The 22,456-nt window shown below is 43.7% G+C and overlaps 1 protein-coding gene and 1 long non-coding RNA gene across 8 annotated transcripts in view; one reads left to right on the forward strand and one right to left on the reverse strand.

Moving 5' to 3' along the window:
- Positions 1 to 4,535: 4,535 nt before the first annotated feature.
- MAGEF1 (MAGE family member F1) lies at positions 4,536 to 6,338 on the reverse strand. The gene has a single exon (XM_003806600.5). It carries the CDS (start codon positions 5,994 to 5,996, stop codon positions 5,070 to 5,072), a length of 927 nt encoding a protein of 308 aa, XP_003806648.1. The 5' UTR covers positions 5,997 to 6,338; the 3' UTR covers positions 4,536 to 5,069.
- A 266-nt stretch (positions 6,339 to 6,604) lies between these two features.
- Positions 6,605 to 22,456, forward strand: part of LOC129397481 (uncharacterized) — a 57,812-nt gene continuing 41,960 nt past the window's right edge. For all 7 annotated transcript variants that reach the window (XR_010111704.1, XR_010111699.1, XR_010111701.1 and 4 more), the window contains exons 1-2: positions 6,605 to 10,397; positions 21,664 to 21,844. This is a non-coding gene — a long non-coding RNA (uncharacterized LOC129397481). The remainder of the gene's footprint in view (positions 10,398 to 21,663; positions 21,845 to 22,456) is intronic.

Below are 22,456 nucleotides of genomic sequence, written 5' to 3' on the forward strand. Positions count from 1 at the left end.
GTAAGACTAGTCTCACAAGTCCTTTTTTCTATTAGTCAAATCCTTGCAGAGGAGACAAATAGTTTACTGTTTATCCAGACAAAGAGAGAGAGACCAGAAACTTGGTTGGTAAGAATTTCTTGCCCTTTTTTTTGGGATACCAGGTTTCTGCATTCCCTTTCTCTGGAGCTTCCAGAAGAATGAAGCAGCTTCTGATGAACCTGCTTGCTTGTGCTATAGCTGTGGGGTTCAAGCCACTTTACAAGAGAAAATCACCTTTTCCTGCTTTATGGAACCATAGACAAGATTCTCAAATTGCAAGATGCTGCCCAACGGGCTGCATGGGGAACTGAATTAACATTTTCCATCCCAGCAAAATACACATAACAAAACAGACATTAGTCACCTCATGCAGCACCCAATATCAGCCTGGCAAAGCTCAAAATTTTTCCATTGGTCCCTGTTGTCTTTGACCCACTCCAGGTGGGGATGGATGACCTCTGAACGCTAATTCACAATGGGAATGGGGTCTCTAGGCAAGGGGAAGAGCAGATAGTCACCCCGAGAGGCCTGCTGAACCTTCTTTAGAGCCCATTGAATGCGACCAGACAAATAAGGAGGGTTCTCTGATTTAGGCCTGCTGGACTTTCATCAGCAACCCCTCTGAGATGCCTGCTACATACACAAACACACACAAAGATGAGATAGACAGATGGCCTTCCAAATCAGATCCCTAACCAAGAACTCCAAGAGTATCCTTTCCAAACTACTCTCCTATTCTCCATCTGAGAAACCTCCTCGAAATCTTCCTGATTGAGGAGAAGTCTCCCAAACCGGGACTCTTCCTACTAGAAAGAAAGAGCCAACCAAGACCCCCACCCAGGAGCCAAACAGACACCCCACGGTGGGCCTACAGACACAGACACTCCATGCTGGAGCTACAGACACCCCGCAATGGGGCTACAGACACCCCACCATAGGGCTACAGAACCAGTCAGGAGAAGGAAGGAGGCATTGGCAGCGCCTAGGATACTCACCAATCAGATACCCCACAATGGGGCTACAGATAGACACCCTGTGATAGGCCTACAGTTAAGGGATGTCTCCCTGGAACTATTTCTCCATTGCAATTAAATCCATGCACATTGGGTTGGCAGTGCCCCGCCAGTACAGAGTACAGGAGTCAGCCCCAGTCCAAGAGAACTAGGTGGCTGCTTGGGCTGGCTTCTGGATCCATCACTGGAGGGGGGCTACCTGCCCGTGGTTCACTGGGCCCCCTCCAGTGATGAATCTCGGATAAGCCCCCAAATTTGTAACTGCCCAAGGGGTTCACATTGCCCGCTGCCTAGACAGTCAATTCATCAAGACAGGGGAATTGCAATAGAGAAAGAGTAATTCATGCAGAGCCGGCTGTGCGAGAGACCAGAGTTTTATTATTACTCAAATCAGTCTCTGATTCACAGTTTTCAAGGGAATTTCCTTCACTGACTTTGCTTTCTGGTTGTACTATAATAAATATGATTTGGAGTAATCCATCTGCCAACACTCCCTCAACTAAATCTTCCCTGCCCCAAACACACAGTGTTTCGCCCAGGAAGATCTAGGTCTATTTGTGTCTGAAGGGGGCAGGATGGGGGATCTAGGCCATCCTTCTCCCTCATGTGAGTGGCCATAAGCAACAGAAGAATCTATGTCTTGCCCTTAACATGGCCAATGTCTGCTCCACATATGGGCCCAGAGGCCACACTCTTAGCACTTCTGGGAAGCTGATAACAACATCTGCAATGGAGGTCTTTCATCCTGAGGCAAGGGTACCAGTTCTGCCAGCCCTTTGTATTATTTGGAAACAGTGCTGGGAGTCATATTTGCAGATCCACAAATGCTATTTGATTATTCCATGGCATGAAAGATTAATTTGAGGTTTAGTGGAGAGGGCAGACTAAAGACTGAGGAAACACAGTTTGTAAGGGCAAAATATGCTAAGTTTGAGCAAAAATACATTCTACATGTAGCCAGCACTCTGAGAACACTAGGGAGAGTAGGTAGAGCTGGGATCAACATTAAAAGATAATGCCCCAACTGTATTTTAGCCTTATTTGTACCTGCTGGCCAGCATCTTATCATAATTACCTTGGCTATACAGCCCTTGTTGTATCTCCAAAGAGAAAGCAGTGTCTGAAGAAAGAAGATGGTTCAGAAGACAGATGACCCAAGTCTGGAAGGAGTCTCAAGAAGGAAATGTACAATAGTGAAAAGTGTGACCTCTTGACTCAGATTTCATCTCCAATCCTTGTTCTGTCATAGTCTATCTGTGAGAACTTTATAGCATCTGAGTCTGTTTGCTTCATGCAAAATGGAACAGATGATATCTTCTAAGACTGTTATAAAAATCATTAAAACATGTAAAGCATAAAAAGCCAGTTCATCTTAGGTATTAAATAATTGGCAAATTTACTAACATTAGTATCTGTAAAATAGAGATATTTGCAATGTGCTTGTGAAAAGGAGAAAAAGAATGCCTTTGGCCTGCAGTAGATATTTAGAAATGGTCCTGTCTTTGCCATGCACCACTACGTTTGACCTTGAGCAAAGCCACCTCTGTCATTGGTAAGACGGGGAGTATTTCTACTCTATCTCACTCCCGTAACAACTGCAGTGGTGTCTGGAGGTAATTACACATGCCTCACTTGTTTCTTGGAGTTGTGATGACTAAAATTGAAGGCTAAGAATGGGGAACAATGCACTAGAATGAAACACACTGGATTTCGGGGCAACAGACTTGGGTTCTAGTCTTGGTACTGCATTTTACCAACCAAAAGGCCTTAGGCAAATCACCGAGTAATCTGACTTCTCATCACTGTGAGAAAATACAAATGTGAGAAATTATCGTTATTGCTCCTTGAAGGCAAAGCCAGTCTTTTTTTTTTTTTTTTTTTTTTGAGATGGAGTCTTGCTCTGTCGCCCAGGCTGGAGTGCAGTGGCACGATCTCGGCTCACTGCAACCTCCACCTCCTGGGTTCAAGCGATTCTCCTGCCTCAGCCTCCTGAGTAGCTGGGATTACAAGCGTGCGCCACCATGCCCAGCTAATTTTTGTATTTTTAATAGAGACAGGGTTTCACTATGCTGGCCAGGCTGGTCTCGAACTCCTGACCTTGTGATCTGTGCACCGCAGCCTTCCAAAGTGCTGGGATTACAGGTGTGAGCCACCGCGCCCAGCCAAGTCTTCTCATTTTAATAGTTCTGGTACCCATCAAAGTTGTTAGCACAGAGTGGACACTCAATATTTATGTTTAATGAACCATAAACTACCCAGAAGTTGTATTTTTAACCATTAGCAACTTTTTTGCCCCTAAGCTGGTAGCTTTTGTCCCAATCTGATTTGTTGGATCCCTATGTCCCAAAGTAGTTTGTATTCCATGCCAACCTTAACATCCTCAGAGATGTTACTTGGACACAACTGGAAGAAAAAATTGGTAAGAGAAAAGAAAGCAGCTCTTCTGTTTATGGCAGTTGCAGGGGAACAGTTTCACCATCCGCCCACCCTGCCCCCGACCCTTGCCCACTCTCTGGTTTGGGAATCACTTCTCTAAATTCCCTATTATTCTAAGTACCCTTTCTACAGGATTTACCCTCACGCAGAAGGTGGTGGGCATTGAAGAAGCCAGAGCTCCTTACAGATGACTCTCCACGGATAACATGAAGGGGAGGGATACCTCACAAGTCTCCTCTAAATGGGAGGTGGCAGGTGGAAAGCAGCAGGCAGAAACATGGAAGGGGGAACTGGGCTTCCTGGTGACAGAGGAGAAATCTTGAAGTGGAACTTCTTGGTAGTAGTAGATTTAGGTACCCTTCATCCACACTACATAATATTCCAGAGGTGTTACATTATTTGATCTCTGAGGGCTTTGGTAGAGGAGGGAACCCTGTAGAGGTTGAAAAGGAGACAGAAAGGGCCAAAAAGTTGACAGTCAACATCTTTGTGCACTGTTAACAATCTGGTCTGGAAAGACAGCACTGGCAAAGGTAGAGTATTTCCCAGATCTGCCATGTATCAAGTCTGCTCACATTACTGAGGAGTAGCTGTGATCTGAAATCATTATTTTTATTTCTTATTTTTTTCTGAGACGGGGTCTTGCTCTGTCTCCCAAGCTGGAGTGCAGTGGTATGATCTCGGCTCACTGCAACCTCCACCTCCTAGATTCAAGAGATTCTTGTGCCTTGGCCTCCCAAGTAGCTGGGATTACAGGTGTGTGCCACCACGCCTGGTTAATTTTTGTAATTTTAGTAGAAACAGGGTTTCACCATGTTGGCCAGGCTGGTCTTGAACTCCTGACTCCGGTGATCAGTCCGCCTCGGCCTCCCAAAGTGCTGGGATTACAGCAAACCTCACTCAATCATCCCAGCTGGGTTAAGTATCCCTTTGTAGACTTCAACTCATTGCACTGCTAATTTCTTGTTTATTTACTTACTCTTCAATTCTGAAAAAAAGTAGGACCTTTATCTTGTTTAGTATTCTATCCCCAAGTGCCCACACAGTGCATCACAGAAAACAAGATGCTCCACAAATGTTTAATTTATTAAGTGTGCCAGGGTATGCTGCTAACTCATTGCATTTTAATTTTTCTCTAGATACTCAAATAGCTAAGCAAATGGAGGTACATGCCAGTCTTTCTTCTTTTATACACAACAGACAAAAGTGTTGGGGGGCTAGACACCAACCAGCTGTTTTTTTCCCCTGGAACGAGATCATCATACTGCTGAGTTCCTTCAACCCATCAAAGTACAGCCTTCCTTCCAATGTTGCATAATCTGTTCAAAATCACAGTATAAATACAAAGTTCTTCAATCCATTTTACAAAACCAGCAAAACTCTACAATAAAATCCTACAGGAAAAAGTAGACCAATCTCATTTACAAACAGCATTTTAACAGTAATTATTAAACGTTACAAAACATAAGATACAAAATCTAAATCCTTAAAGTCACACGATTTCTACAGAAATAAGACCCTCGCCCCACCCATATTACTTATGACTCAGGACAGTAGCTCGTCCTCACGGGGACCCACTGGCCAACTTTTCACCAACCCTCACCAGAGGTGGATGCCGGCCCTAGCACTGGCCCTGGCCCTCATACTGGCTTCAGCTCTGGCCTTGGCTCTGGCCCTGTCGGCCTCGTCTGCTAGGGCCTCACGGTACTGCACTGGCCAGTGCTGCGGTTCCTTCTTATGCAGTTTGGCCACGAACCCCAGGACTTTCATCTTGCTGATTTCCAGGTGGCTTCGGGGACCCCAAGAGAATTCATATTCCGGTGGATTGGTGTGAGGCACCCGCCTGTAACTGAGATATCGCTGCTGCACAAAATCTTCCATAATAAGCCTCTTCGGATACCCAAAGAGGAAATGATACTTTGAGGGTTGCACCCCCAACCGACGCAGCATCTCCCAGACCTGGGCCTCCCTGGCGCTATTACCTCTCATATAGATAAGGCCCAGGATCATCATTAACAGACCCAATCTGGGGCCATCTCCTCCCAGATCCTCCTCCTCCTCCTCCTCCTCCAGAGGTTTTAGTTTGTTGATCAGGATGTAAGTGTGGTGCTTGCGGTCAAACTGTTTCAGCTCAAAACCAAAGACATACCGCAGATGCTCTGCGGCCCTTGCGATGATGTCCGGGAACAGAATCTTCAAGTCTCCAATAACGTATTTCACCATCTCCGAGCGTGTGATGGGACTCTTCTTCTTGTCTTTCACCAGGAGGAACTGCACCAACTCCGCCACCGTCCGATTCAGACGGCGGTAGGCCCTGCGCCTTGCCAAGGCTTTGGCCGCCAAGGCCCTCGCGCCTTTCCGGGTGAGGGCGGGCTCCGCAGCCCCCTCCTCCCTCCCGGCGCCAAGCTCCTCCTTGGGGCGCTCCTGCGAGGCGGTCGGGGCCCGGGTCTCACCATCATGGCCGCCATCCTTCTCCCCCTCGGCCTGCGGGACCGGGAGCCCCCCGCTCTCTGGTGTCTGCAACATGTTTTCGGGCAGGCAGGTGCAGAGCGCGTACACGGGCCGAGGGGTGTGGGAGCCGCCGCGCAAGCCCCGGGGGAGGGGTTGGACAGCGGCAGTGGCGGCGGGAGTACGAGGAGCAATGGCAGCGGGAGCTTTGTGGCTGCTGGGCGGCACCGCACGGGAGTCAAACCTGCGGCCGCAACGCCGCCAGCAGCCGGAACCTGCGGCGCGCAGCCTCAGTCCGCGCCCGCGCGAGGGGCCATTTCCGGCCACCTCAGCCAGGATGGCGACCCTAGTGCCGGGCGCAGCCCCTCCTTTTCCGGTCCCTTCTGGGTTGGGGGTGTGCCCGGGCTGCTATAAGTGGAAATGCCCTGGAGGGTGGGGACGGGGGGTGCGCCCTGTGCCGGATTTTAGGCTTGAAAAGTCGGGGGCGGGGGAATGTAACCAGGACTCTCCCATCCAAAGCATGCAGACTGGGGAATGTTTCAGTGTACAAGGGATGAAATAGGGATGGAGTGCCACCCACGTTCTTTCTGCAAGTGCCTATTTGTAAGTGTGTGTATCTGGGATTTTCAGTGCTTTACCGGGGCTCTTGTGCAGAGTGCACGGTGAAGGCTGCGAGGTAAGACTGTGCGAGCCAATTAGTAAAGGATGCTAGGGAGATTGAAATTTATTCTGGACATAAAGAGAAAATACTGCAGCGGGATTTAAGCAAGTGAGTGTCCAGACCAGATCTGTGTCTTCGGTTCTGGCGGTATTGTGGAAGATAGATTGGAGTTCGGCCGGCTAAAAGCTAGAATCCAGTTTGGAGGATTATTATAGTGCAAACTAGGAACTGGGACCTGGCCTATTTACTGGGTTGTATCCTCGGTGCCTAGAGCAGTGCCTGACACAGAGAGGAACTCAATAACTATTCAATGGATCATTATGATGAGGGAGTAAGGACAGCAGATTCCATGGGGATAAGAGGAAAATACTGAGAAGTACAGCAGGAATAGGGACTGGTTGGAAGAAAGGGGAAGTTTGTTCTTTTTTTTTTTTTTTTGCACAAGTCAAATTTGACTACTCCCATGTATTTCTTTTCTTTTTCTCTTTTTACACACTCTGAGCTTTCTTCTGCTTCTTGCTCCTTCCTTCCTTCTTTCCTTCCCTCCTTCCTTCCTTCCTCCCTCCCTCCCTTCCCTCCTTCCCTTCCTGCCTTCCTTCCTTCCTTCTTTCCTTCCTTCCTTCCTTTTTTCCTTCCTTCCTTCCTTCCTTCCTTCCTTCTTTCCTTCCTTCCTTCCTTTTTTCCTTCCTTCCTTCCTTCCTTCCTTCCTTCTTCCCTCCCTCCCTCCCTTCCTTCCCTGTCAGAAATGCCCTATCACCTCCATTTCTCCAAATCCTGTCCACTATTCAGGGCCCAGTTTAAACATCACCTTCCCAAGCCTTCCTTAGTCACCACGCATAGAAGTTATTTACTGTCATCTCTGAATCACCTTAGCAATTGTTAACATCCACATATATAGGCTTTATTGGGTGCCAGGCTCCGTTCTAATCACTTTTCAAATATTAATTCATCGGATTCTCACTAATATAGGTACTAATACCATCATCTCCATTTTATAGATGATTGTATCTTTTCTGTGACACAGTTTGCTACTTACTAGCTATGTAATCTTGGGCAGGTTACCTAAACTTCTGCCCTTTTGTTACCTTATCAGTAAAATGAGTATAATAGTAGTAACAGCATTGTGGAGATTATGTGAAGTAATGCACATAAGCATTTAACACAGTGCTTGGCACATATTGATATTCAATAAATGTTAGCTGTTAATTAATGCATATTTTTATATGCAATATACAATATTAGAATTGCAAGATGAACTGTCCTGGAATGCCTAGCACTCTGTGGAGATGCGGAGGAGGCGTCCTGGGACACAGCACTGAACCGGGTCAGTACTCACCCATTCTGTGACCTTGTACAGGATGCTCAAACACCCTGGGCCACTTTTTTCTGATACTGTAGCCCTGCTAGGTAAGTGGTATTAGCCCCATTTTCCAGGTGAGGTTACACACAAGGAGGTTAAGTAACTTGCCCAACATCACACAGCTGGGATGTGAACCCATATAGTATGACTCCAGAGACTGTGCTCTTAACCACTACATTCATAGATGTTAATTATTATTATTATCATTTACTATATTTTGTATTATAATTTGTTGTGCTTATCTTATTACCCTCCCCAAACCAAACATCCTAAAAGCTAGGGCTATGTTTTTAACTCTTTTGAAGAGCTTCTCTTAGTCAATACTTGATATATAATTGCCAATGAATAAATGACAGAAGGCTTTACTTTTTTCCCTAGGAAATAACAGTTACTTATTTTAAGTAAATATCTGATAGACTTTTCTAAATCTAAATATGAAATCTTCTTTTAAAAACTTTTGAAAATTTATACCCACTTGTATCATATGACTTACAAACCTGGAAGTATGTGAATGAAGCAGGAGAGGATGTTTATTATAGCCTAGCTTGAGGCTATTATTAGTTTTCATTGTGCCAAACATTCTATGTACAATATAATTTTGTCTTCACAAATCCCTATTAAGAAGGTATTATTATCCACATTTACAAATGGGAAAACAGTCACAGAGAGGTTAAATCACCTGCCCCGAACCACCCATCTGTTAAGTGCTAGACAAGAAATGAAAACCCAGATCTGTAAACTCTGAAGCAAGACTGCCTGGTTATCTGTTTTTCCTGAAGGTAGAGAGAGCCACCCATACCTAAAAGGACAGTGCTAGAGATAAAATAGTCCACTTACATATTTTCCTCACTACAAGGATTGCCAGGGAGATATGCAGGAGATATATGCACGGAAAGGAGCATGCAGAAGATATATTAAATGAAAAGAATTTTGAGGGACAAATCTGTGGTAATAGGGCTGGATTTTAAGAACTGAATAAATGATGATACTACTCATAAGAAGGAACAAACTACTGACACAATGTGAATGAGTCTGGCAGATATGTTGAGTGACAGATGAAAGATACAAAAGATTATACGTATAATATGATTCCGTTTATCTGATGTTCGAGGCAGGATAAGCTAATCTACGGTGATAGAAATTAGGACAGTGGAGGCCTGGGGTGGTGTTGACTGGAAAGGGGTATCCAGGAACTTTCAGTGGTGATGGCAACGTTCTGTGTCTTGATTTGGATGTAGGTATACATTTGTCAAAACTTGTCAAACTGTACACTTAATAGCTATGCATTTCTTTTCTTTTCTTTTCTTTTTTTGAGACAGGGTCTCACTCTGTTACCCAGGCTGGAGTGGTGCAATGGCACAATCTCAGTTCACTGCAACCCCTGCCACTGCAACCCTTGCCTCCAGGTTCAAGTGCTTCTCTTTCCTCAGCCTTCCAAGTAGCTGGGATTACAGGCACCTGCCACCATACCTGGCTGATTTTTGTATTTTTAACAGAGACGGGGTTTCACCATGTTGGCCAAGCTGGTCTCAAACTCCTGACCTCAAGTGATCCGCCTGCCTCAGCCTCCCAAAATGCTGGGATTACAGGCGTAAGCCACCATGCCCAGCCAGGTATGCATTTCATAGTGTATGAATCATACCTCAAAATTTATAAAAATAAAAAAGGATTTTAAAAAATGAACAGCCCTTTAGGTATGGGAGGAGGCGAGGAGTAAGAAAGGTGAATGGACTCTGCATTACCACTTGCCGATCGCTAGATGTTACCATGTTACAGTGGAAGGAATGCAAACAATAATTTTTCCCATTTTTTTTTGTTATGTCCACCATGTAACTGGACACACAGAATTTTTTTTTTTTTTTTTTTTTTTGAGACGAAGTCTCACTCTGTCGCCCAGGCTGGAGTGCAGTGGCGCATCTCGGCTCACTGCAAGCTCCGTCTCCCACGTTCACGCCATTCTCCTGCCTCAGCCTCCCGAGTAGCTGGGACTACAGGCGCCCGCCACCATGCAGCTAATTTTTTGTATTTTTTTTTTTTAGTAGAGATGGGGTTTCACCGTGTTAGCCAGGATGGTCACGATCTCCTGACCTCGTGATCCGCCTGCCTCGGCCTCCCAAAGTGCTGGGATTACCAGCGTGAGCCACCGTTTCCGGCAACAGGCAGATTTTTAACACATTCCTTACCTAAACTTTTAAAAGGGACGAAAGATATATGTCTTTGGTTTGGGAGATGACGAAACATATGCTTTAATGACTATTGGGTTGGAATCTTCTTGAGAGAGGATCCTTCTTAGCCTAGACTAGAGTCTTCAAAAGCCCACAGTGCTTCGTAAAGTTTCATATGTGGAAGAGAGAAGGATGTTCCACTGGAAAAGCAGAATTGCAGCTGAGCTGTCCTGAAATGCCCAGCACTCTGTGGAGACGCCGAGGAGGTTTCCTGGGACAAAGTGCTGAACCAGGTCAGTACTCGCCCATTCTGTGACCTTGCACCGGGTGCTGAACCTCTCTGAGCCACCTTTTCCTCATCTTTAGGCCCCAACAACCCTTGCTTTGCCCATCCTTACAGAGTTATTTTGAAGTTCAATCAAGATTATACATGTAAATATGCGTTTAAAGTGCTCCACCATTAAGAAATAAATATAAAATGTTACAGACCCTTTTCTAAAAGAGACATGGTGGAAAAATCCCAGTAATGAGGGTGACTGGCCTCTTAGACAGACATTTCGGAATAGCTTACACATTCCTCATTGAAAAAACTGTCTGGCCAAAAAAGATTAAATAAAGAAATGTCAAGTACTGACACTCCATTTGAGGCCAGTGAATACTTTGGTGCAGAGCCAGGGTTATCTTGTTGGATTCCTTCTAAACTTGGCAATAGAGTCCTCCAAACTCTTGAATGCCTTCTTCACACAGGTGCTCAGTAACATGTCACCCCAGATCTGATGGTCTCCAGGCTGCATGGGTGCTTGTGTCTTCCCTATTTCTCCTGACAGTCTTGACAGCCGTACAGCTGATCTGGCTGCAAACAGGGATCAGAGGAAGAGCTCTGTCCCTATGCCTAGGCCGGGACAAATTGAAGCTGGTTTTGTCAGAGCAGAATGGGCAGAGTGTGAGGCTTTGGGTCCCGTCTATGGGGCTGGGATTGAGGCAGGATGGCCAGGCGAATGATTCGATCTGACTTGGGTAATGAAAATTGTTTGTTACTGTTTGAAGAGTAATTGTGTAAGCAACAGTACTTCTGTGTTTGGCTGCCAGTGACTCACCAGTGTCTGTAATATAACACCAAACCCAGAGGAGGAGCAGACCCTGGCCAGCGGGGGAGGGGGAACGGCAGGGGGCAGAGGGCCCCCTACTCATTCATCCCCTTCTCCCTCTTCCACTGTCCCACCCCCTCTCTAAACCTCGAAGGAGAGTTGGCGAGAAGGCATTTGCCACCTGGACACAATGAGGCCCAGTGCAAGGGGCGGGCGAGAGCCTGGCCAGGAGCCAGGGCCCTGGTCTGAATGGCTGTTGCCAAGGGGCTGCCAACAGCCCATCTCAATCCCCAAGAGGCTGGGCAAGGGCGGGGGGCCCAACCCCCACCTCCGAGGCCCACCTCACGCCATTCGCAGGCCGTGATCAGAATGTGCAGGACGCGGGGGCTTTGAGCGGCTGAACAGAGCCGTTTCCCCTCTGCTGGCCGCCAGTTTGCTTGGATTACAGCGGCCTCTCTGGAGCCCCTTTGTGGGCTGCTTGTTATTCCGCACGCACAGAGCACTGTGCATTCATCTTTATTAGTTCTAATTGCTTCCCCATTCTAATGGGATCTTGATATTCCCATACAATTGAAAGGAAATGTATTCATTAAAATAATTCTTCTCCTAACTGCCGCTTCAAGCTGCTCCTCTAAGTGACATTGTCTCTCTAACCACAGCCTGCTGAGGCCCCTTATTAAGACTGTAGTCAAAAGCCAACTTTGGGCAGCAAACTTTCCTTGCAGGAGTTTCCAGACACTGAAGAGAGGGTGCTTTTTAATCGGCTCACACACAGAAGTTGGAGGCCAGCTGGTGTAATTGGGGGTGCTGCTCCGGGTGGATGGAGGGAGAAGGGCTCGCCTCCAGCTCTGCCTCCTTTAACAATGACCCCTTTCTGCACACCAACCAGCTCATTTGGAGAGGGCTTCTCCCCGTCATGTGTGTGAAACTTCTTGTTTATGCCACAAGCAGTTACTAGGTGTGTTTTAAGCACAAGGCGCTGAGTAAGGTGCTATGGGAAGTGTGGAGACAGGGCTGCAGATTCAAGGCGTTTATGGTCTTGGTGGGTGGCTCCCAACTCCAAGTCCCTAGAGTTAGGTATGAGGGGAAAGGCTGGCAGCGCTCTCAATGTTCAGAAAGCTTACTAGGATCAAGAACTGAGAAAAGCAGGCTATTATTTCATAAATGTGTTTGATTTAATAACCAAAATCTTTCAAGCTGTGGGACCATGGGGGTAATACAAGAAGCTTTTTGGGACATTGGGAACCACTGATCTAGTTAGGGGAAATAAGCTGTTGTAAAAAGAACGACTACGTAAATGTCTGCTCTTGACATCAGTGGTATCAATAAAGTGTTGTGGGAATTTGGAGGGGTGGAAGGGAGTATACGCTGGGCACTGCGCAATTGCTTGAACCTTATTTAATCCCTAGAACAGCCCTTTGAGGGAAGCATAATTATTCCCCATTTTACAAATGAAATCTAAGAGAAGTTAGGTAATGTTTCCACTGTCAATAGTTGGAGACAGGATGAACACCAGCCTTCTGATTCCAAAACACAGGCTATTTTCACGGCACCTCTCACATCGTATCTGTCTTGGGCGATCAGAGGTTTCCTGTGAGAGGTGGTGTTTGATCCCCCTTGAGGCCTTTAGGAATAGTGGGTTGTCAACAGGCAGGGAGTGTGGTCCCAAAGGAAGCAAAAACACACACAGGGACTGGGAAGAAGCTGGCATATCAGGAAATCACAAGAGTCCAGGTGGCCCAGACACTGGAGTGTGTGCGGAGGTGGAGGAGGAGAAAAGCAGAAAGGTTTGTGAAGGCCAAATTTTAAAGAGCCTTGCTTGTCAGGAGTTTGGATTTTATCCTGTAGATAATTCTCCAAGGAGGATACTTGAAGCCTCCAGATAAACACAGTATTTCTTTCAGGAACATCAGTTTTCCTTGAGGTGAATAATTTTAAACATCTTCATATTAAAAGAAATTCAGATATATCATGGAGTAGAATGCAAAATTCTCATGAATTTTTAAGAGAAAACAGGAGACTTCAAAGAGAGTTTGGGTGTGCCGGCAGGAGCTTCAGGCTCTGCAGCACCCTGGGGGAACATAAGGCATTTCTTTTGTCTACTGTTGGTGCGCTTCAGTGGTAAAGATTGAGAAGCGCTGATTTTACACAAACTGTTTTGATCCCAGGAATAAAATCGATAGCTGTATTTCAAGATGGGAGGCAGGGGCCTGGAAGATAGTTTGGGCAGGGCGGGGATTGAGGGCAAGAGGCCAGTTAGGAGGCTGTTGCAATAAACTCTCCAGAGACATAAAGGGCCTGGGGGCTGCCTGGGTCTCAGAGCTCACCTCTTTGCCCTGGCACTTTTGGAGGGGGCTGCCTGAGAGACACCCACCTTGTAGCTGCTCCTTTATTTTATTTTATTTTATTTTATTTTATTTTATTTTATTTTATTTTATTTTATTTTATGTTTGGAGATGGAGTTTCACTCTTGTCGCCCAGACTGGAGTGCAATGGCACCATCTCAGCTCACTGCAACCTCCACCTCCTGGGTTCAAGTGATTCTCCTGCCTCAGCCTCCCAAGTAGCTGGGACTACAGGTGTGTGCCACCATGCCCAACTAATTTTTGTATTTTTAGTAGAGACGAGGTTTCGCCATATTGGTCAGGCTGGTCTTAAACTCGTGACCTCAGGTGATCTGCCTATCTCAGCCTCCCAAAGTGCTGGGATTAGAGGCATGAGCCACCAAGCCCGGCAGCTCCTTTCTTTTAACAAACTCGGCAATAACACTAAGATGGCCAAGGAGGTTGTAGCAGAAGCAGTGAAAGGAGGTTCTGGGCCAGGAACAAGTTTTGCAGATAACCTTCGTGCCCTGGCCTCTTCATCAACGATGCTGCCCTCCAACCACCTTCTGGCCCAACAGGTCTGTTAACTTACCTGCTGGAAGGTGAGTGGCTGGACCAGTGATTCTTGGGGACCACTGCCTTGTTGCCTCATCCAGCCTTCACACACTGGTGGGCAGTTTTGTTTTACCTATTGTGGTGGCCAACACCTTATGGTCAAGAGAGACTCAAGGGAAGGAGGAAGGGGGGATAAGCATCCCAGCTGAGGACCAAGGTCGTGCTTGACTTCTGCTTGTCATCAGTAGATGGAGATAGCCCACCTCAATTAGTCAAAATCCCTAACTCATGGGTCTTTCTGGAGGAGCCAATTCTTATGTAGTTCGTAATTTGTTTCTTGAATCATCTTTGCTTTTAAAGCATTACAAAATAACTTAGTGCTTTTTTTCCCTAATTTTTAGAAGAATTCTTTTTATTGTAGAAAATTGAGAAAATCTTGACCATCAAAAAGAAAAAAACAAAAACAGAAAAACACCTATAATTCCACCATGCAGGGGTAACTACAGTAAACAAATACATTGGTGGGTGTCCTCCTCCAATTTTTCTAAGCACATACAATTTTATTTTCTAATGGAGTCATTTTGTGTACACTGCATGTGTACTGTGGCTTTGTACATGAATAACATATATTTCTTCACATACCTTGAAACTTTCACTCTAATTAATATTTTCCTATAAGGTAATTAATTGTGACTGAAGTTGCCTATGGATGCCATGTCACCTTTAATGCCTATTGTTATAGATTTAGTTTGTTTTCAGTTTTTCATTCTTAAATACAATGTGAGGAACTTATTTGTGGCAAAATTTTTCACACAGCAATATTATAAATATTTTCTCTTATACAAGTAATCATTTTATTGCTGAAAAATGTAAGTTAAGGCAAGAAAAAAATTAAACACCTGAAATGTTACCATTCAGAAATCATAGCTATATACCTTTCAGTGCCTACCCTCACAGATTTAATTGTGTGCATGTGTTTATATCTATACATAAATAGATACATTGAATAAAGTCTGTAAGTCTGGTATAAATATATTTTTATTAAAACAATACTATTTTCTAGCCTGCTTTTTCTTAATAGATAATGACCATCCTTGTCATTAAATAGTGTTCAATATTATCATTTTACTGCTTTCTAATAATACATTGTATAAGTGTCTAACACTCATCCTGTTGTTTATTTGAGTTTTTCCTGGACCGTTCTTCTTTTTCTTATTTTTTGCAGGAGTTCTTTAAATAGTAAAGATATGAAATTTTTTGTCATGTTGCAAATATCTTTCCTGGATTATTCATTTTTCCTTGGGACTTGTTTGAGATAAGTTTTTTCCTCTTTATTTTCATAATTATGAAAATAAAACATAATTTGTATTAACATTAGAAAATACAGATAAAAGGAAAAATAATTAAAATGAAATAACCCTAAATCCCACCAACTAAAGATAACCACTATTAATATTTTAGACTGTATCTTTCTAGTCTTTCCTATTTCCCAATATAGATGAGTAGGACCATATAAGTATGATATATTTTTTAAAATTGGGATTATTCTACATATAATTGTGACCTACTTTATGCACTAAATTGATTTTGAAAATCTTTCTATGTCAACACAAATGAACCTGTACCATTATGTATTAATTTTATTTTAAAAATAGAAAATGCTTTTACACAGTTCAAAAATCAAAACAACATTAAAAAGCATACGTTCCCACACATCCCCATTCACTTGGTTCTCTGCCTTCCCTTCCCATAGGTCACTGCTTTTCCTAGTTACAAGCAAATGCAAATATATATTCCCTATCCTTTCTTACACAGAAGATAACACACTGTATACGCTATTGGGCACCTTACTTTTTTTGTTTTTGTTTTTTTGTAGAGACTATTACTTTTTTAGCAGTTTTAGTTTCACAGCAAAATTGAGAGCAAGATTCAGAGACTTCCCATATGTATCCTGTCTGCACACATGCATAGCCTCCTTCACTTATCAACATCCCCCACCAGTTGATACATTTGTTAAAAAGTATCAATTGTAACAGTAATAAATGTATAATAAATAATGATGTATCAATGTTAATACATTTGTTAAATGTATTCATTGTAACAAATGTATCAACTTTTGTAACAAATGTAATACATTTGTTAAATGTATTAACAAATGTATAATAAATAATAACGTATCAGTTGTGATACGTTTGTTAAATGTATTGATTGTAAAAAATGTGTCAACTTTTGTAACAAATGTATTACATTTGTTAAATGTGTCAATTGTAACAAATGTATCAACTGGTGGGGGATTAATATACAATTAATACATTTGTTACAGTTGATAAACCTACATTGGCGTCATTATCACCAAAGACCATATTTTACATTAGGGTTCACTCTTGGTGTTTTTTATTCTGTGAGTTTGGACAAATGTATCATGACATATATCCACCACTATAGAATCATACAGAGTATTTTCACTGCCCTAAAAGATCTCCCGTTTCCACCTGTTCATCCCTCCCCTCTGGCACCTTCCTTAAAAAAACAAAACAAGGCTGGACACAGTGGCTCACGCCTGTAATCCCAGCACTTTGGGAGGCCGAGGCGGCCGGATCATGAGGTCAGGAGATCGAGACCATCCTGGCTAACATGGTGAAACCCCGTCTTTACTAAAAATACAAAAAATTAGCTGGGCGTGGTGGCAGACACCTGTAGTCCCAGCTACTTGGGAGGCTGAGACAGGAGAATGGCATGAACCTGGGAGGTGGAGCTTGCAGTGAGCCGAGATTGGGTCACTGTACTCCAGCCTGGGAGACAGAGTGAGACTCTGTCTCAAAAAACAAAACAAAACAAAACAAAAACATATATAACCAAAAAAACTTAATGGCTTATAGTGGAGACTTCTCGTATCAGTATATAGAGAGCTTCCTGGTATTTCATGGTATGGATGGATCATAATATCTAACCAACCCATATAATTGGACATTTGAAATATTTCTGATAGTCTGCTATTATACTTAATTCTATAATATGTACATACGTCATTTCTGTCCATATGCAAATATATTTGCAGTAAAAATTCTGAGAGTAGGACTGATGAATCAAGGGGAAAATAGATTAGCAGTAACATCAATAGAAAATACCAAATTGCCCTTCATAAGGGTGTACCATGTTGCACTCCTACCAGCAAAGAATGAGGGTATCTGTTTCCCTACAACATTAGCGAGTGAGTATATTTTGGATATGTGCAAATCTGATAGGTGAAAAGTGGGTATATCATTGCAACTCCTATATAATTTGCTCTCCTGTTATTATAGATGAGGTTGAACATTCTTTCATATGCTTAAAAGCCATTTGTGTTTTTTTTCTGAAAATGGGTACCTTTTTATTGGGATATTGGTTTTGATTTATAGAAACAACTATGTATTAGAGTGATTAGCCTTTTGTGAAATGAGTTGTAATTTTTTTTTCAGTTAACCATTTATTTTTCTACTTTGCTCATGGGGTTTTTGCCATGCAGGAGTTTTAAGATTTTTATGTAGATGTATTTTTCAGTCTTTTATTTCATGACTTCTTGATTTTTGAATCAGTTAGAAAGGTCTTCACTGCTCCAAGATTATAAAAGAGTTCTATTATTATTCTGGCAATTTTATGGTTTTATTTTCCACATTTATATCTCTGGTCCAGCTGAAATTTATCCTGGCGTACTGTGAGAAATATTGATCCAGCTTCTATCTTTTTCCAGTTAGCCAAATACGATTTATTTAAAAATCTATCTTTGTCTCACTGATTTGATATTTTTCAAAGACCAAATTCTCACATTTCCTTGGGTCTGTTTCTGTGCTTTCTAGTCTGTTCCATCGGTCTGTCTATACAGCACCATTTTTTATAGCTATATTGTATTGCTTTTTATGTGTAGCATAATTTATTTGACTAATTTGTTTTTGTTAAACTTTCAGGTTGCTTCCGGTTTTTCAATATTCCAAACAGTGCATCAGTGAATAAAATCCTTGCACATATGCATTTGTGTGTATAGTGAATCAATCCTGTCCTTTCCATTTTTATACATGGAATTTCTGGGTTAAAGATATGTGCCTTCTTAGGCTTTTTTCATACATATTGCCAAAATGCCTTTATACCAGTTTACACCCCCTCCAACCGTGAGTGAGTGCAAATTCCCCCACCCGCGCCAACTCTTCAGTATGATAATTCTTTTTAATCATTGCCAATCTGATCAGCAAAAAAAGGTCTCTTATTGCTGTTTTAATTTTCTTTCCTTTGAATGTTAGTGAGGCTGAATATTGTTTCAATTTATGGTGGGTTTTGATGTACAGAAGTTTTTGATTTTTTTTGTGGTCAAATCTATTAATCTTTTCCTCTATGGTTTCTACTTTTGTTGACATGTTTAGAAAGTCCTTCCCCATCCTAAGATTATAAAATATTCACTCATATTTTCTTCTAGTACCTTTATGATTTCATTTCCTTCTTTATCCATCTGGTATTCATTTTGACAAATGGCGTGAGCTGGGAAATAACGTGTATTATTTATTTATTTATTTCCCGGATGGGTACTCAATTCTTTCATCACTGTTAAAAAGCACGTATTTGTGTGTGCGTGTGTGTGTGTGTGTGTAACTATTCCTAAAGTGAACATCTTGAACAGCTGGACACTGAAGGTAACGCAGCTCTAGACTTCGGGTCATCATTAGAAATATCAGCTTAACAGGCAGAAATATCAGCTTAACAGGCAGATGTGGCACTTTCTAACAGATGTGAGCTTTTGAATCAAACGGATTGACATTTGACATTCAAATCCAGCTTTGCAGCTCACTGCTGGTGCAACTTTGAGCAAACCAATGATCCTCCCTGTGTCTTGGTATCTTCACCTATAAAATGGGATAATAATACTTATAGGGCTGTAATGAGAATTAAATGAGCTAACGTTTGTAGCAACTGTCTACACACGCCTTTCACATCATGGACAGTCAATATTTATCACTTGCCCTTCACACTGCAGCCATCATGCTCCCTCCTCCCCATCAAGTGAGCCCTCAGGCCTTGACTGTAAATAGGATATGCTGGAGTGGGGAGAGGTTGGATGCTGTGCTTGCTTTTTATAGGTTTTCTATCTTTACCCTGTGATCAGACTTCCATGTGTTCTGTCTTGCTGCTTTTAGTGTCTTTTCATTAGCAGCCTTTCTCTCCCCTTCTAAAAGTACTGCTTTTAATCTTATAACAGCTAGAAAACCAGACAACAGGATTGTTCGAAGTATATATAAATTAAGAGTAACTGGGATCTGAGTGAGAGCCTGAGGGCCTCTCCTATTGTATAACGTGGTGGTTCTCGTCTCTGGCTGTACATTAGAATCACCTGGGGAGCTTTGAAAACATATCCATGCCTGGGTCCTACTCCAGATCAATTAAATCAGAACCTCTGGTGGTGGGGCCCAGGCATGGGGGTGTTTAAAAACTCCGCGGGTGATTCTAAAGTGCACGCAGGGCTGAGAACCATTGCTCGCGCGCACAGGCTTTGTGAGATCCACATTTACTACTGAGAGGTTTTTCCCTCTGGTTCTCTCCCAAAGTGTGCCCCAAGTTGGGGTAGCAGCTCTGTGGAGCCAAAGGCCAGATGGTGGAGGTGTCAGCGATGTTTAGGCTGCTGCTGTGCTTGCTAAAGTGAGCGGCCCCAACACTCAGGTCTGTGTAAGAGCACGTTCCTCAGGGCTTTCGGAGATGATGTCATTTCTCTTTAAGATGGAGCTGTTTTAGTCCCCGTCCTGATGCAGCTTCCCCTGCCTCTAGGGGCTTCCTGGGACCATGCTGACTTTGACTCCTGAGGAGAGTGGAAGATAATGAGAAATAAATCTTGAGAAAACCCCTTTAGTTTTTATTTCTATTTTGTTTATTTGCGTATTTGTTCTCTTTTTCTCTTGGCTCCTTCTCTGTCCTAAAAAACGTATGTAGGTGATATAGTTTGGCTGTGTCCCCACCCAAATCTCAACTTGAATTGTGGCTCCCATAATTCCCATGTGTTGTGGGAGGGACCCAGTGGGAGATAATTGAATCATGGGGGAGGTTTCCCCCATACGGGTCTCGTGGTAGTGAATCAGTCTCATGAGATCCGATGCTTTTATAAGGGGTTTCCTCTTCCATTTGGCTCTCATTCTCTCTTGCCTGCCACCACGTAAGATGTGCCTTTTACCTTCCGCCATGACTGTGAGGCCTCCCCAGCTATATGGAACTGTGAGTCTCTTTTTCTTTATACATTACCCAGTCTCAGGTATGTCTTTATTATCATGGTGAAAATGGACTAATACAGTAGGTGACATGTGTCCAGCCTGCTTGGTTCCCAACTTTGCTGGATCCATTCTATCTGCGGATGGAGCCACTATCTCTGAAAGGTACATTTACCCCCATCAACTATTGGTGGACCCACTTTGTCTCCTGGCAAATAGATACAAAATGTGCTCCCTGCAGCCTACAAATTGGGCACCAACATCACAGCTCCTTGCTACAAAGTCAGCCTTCATGCTATTCTCAAATTCTAATAACCTGCCAGGGGGCTTAGCCCATGGGCTTGAGACCCCTTCCTGGTGTCTTACCTGGTTCATCTAAAACTAGGGCCTCCCTGGCTCCACCAGATCCTGTGGAGGAAAAGTCGCCACCTTTTCTAATGGATTAAAGCCCATTCCTGCAAGCTTAGCAATAGAGGGAGAGTCTCTGTGTGGAGAGGGGTGACTAGAATTTCCCCTTGAGATTTCTCACCCATCATCCCCACCCTTCAACACACACAGGGTAGCTGAGACCAGGCTGGATTCCTCAGACCAGCCTTTACCACACGTTGGGGAGAACAACAGAAATAAACAGAGAGAGTAACATGAACCTATAAAATCTTGTTTACAAGATATGACTTGATTGTGACGGCTCAGGGCCTGCCCTCACCAGTGTGGGGGCTGCCTCTGCGTGGTCAGTGCCATGGCACCAGCCCTGGCCTCGGGGCAGAAGCTGGGACAGCTGTGCTTTTGAAAGTTCAGATGGACCCACTAAATAAAGAATGAAGCTGAGAAGGAGATGAGAGTTCCCCTTGTGTCTGGTGCCACCATCTGAATCCCAGAGTTCTGTTTGAGGATCTGTCTCTTCCTGGGATGATTAGAAATGATTGCTCCTTTTGGTGGTAAATAAACCTCAGATTCAAGTGAGGTTTTGTTGATCATTAAGGCTGCATCAAGAAGGAATGGGGTGGGCAAACACTAGCTTACTACCTCACCCCAGTGCCTTGACCAGTCTTGCTAGAAGTGCGGTTTCATATCCACAAAAGACAGTGGCTTTTCTTTAGATACATTCAGTTGAGAGGCGAAATGTTACAACCTTGTGAAATACTCTGTGATGTTCACAGTGGAGCAAGAGGTGAGCAAACTGAGGGTTATTTGCAAAGAATGCTGATGATATTCTTTTCAAAGAGCTCCCAATAATCGTCCAGGGAAGAAAAATAACAAGGGTGTATCAGTTTGGAGAGACTTTTTTTTTTTTTTTTTTTTTTTTTAACTTGGAATCCTGTGCGACAGCTCTGTCTGTTTTGGTGCTGATTTCTTCTTCACTCTCTTCAGGAGCGATCTCATCCGCTGTCCACTGGGGAATGGCCTTGCCCTATGGCCCCTGCCAAACAAAAACGTAGCAGAACACAGCAAAACAGCAGAGTCGGAGTGTGAAGTGCTGATAGAGTTCCCTAACGCTGACTGTCTGCTCTGCATTTCTGGAGATTGTATGCCTGTCATCCTGCATTCCTCGGTAGGCTACCTATTGGATAACCCCATAAACTCTGGCCCACTAATCGTCAATGGGGATAGTGCTGCCCCCTAGAGGCACTTTAGAAACGTGTGGTGTTTGTTACATTGGTTGGGGGCACTACTGAGGTGGAGTCAGAGGGCAGCCAGACTCCCTGCCCTAGGCAAGGCAGTCTTGTACGATGAAGATTTCTCCCGCACGTCTCCTGACATTTGAATGCCCCACCAGATATTCATGTAGGTAGAAAACCTCTTCACATTGGTCTGAGCCTAGAACCTAATTCTAATTTGTATATAAACACAAAGTACTTTTGTACAATTTTGTTTATTTATTTATTTATTTATTTATTTTTTGAGACGGAGACTCGCTGTCGCCCAGGCTGGAGTGCAGTGGCATGATCTCTGGTCACCTCAACCTCCACCTGCTGGGTTCAAGCCATTCTCCTGCCTCAGCCTCCCTAGTAGCTGGGATTACATATGCCTGCCACCACGCCCAGCTAATTTTTTTGTATTTTTGTTTCACCATGTTGGCCAGGCTAGCCTTGAACTCCTGACCTTAAGTGATCCGCCCAACTGGGCCTCCCAAAGTGCTGGGATTATAGGTGTGAGCCACCGC

Source organism: Pan paniscus, chromosome 2 (assembly GCF_029289425.2).
Source record: "Pan paniscus chromosome 2, NHGRI_mPanPan1-v2.0_pri, whole genome shotgun sequence".
In the NCBI taxonomy this organism is placed as follows: Eukaryota; Metazoa; Chordata; class Mammalia; order Primates; family Hominidae; genus Pan; species Pan paniscus.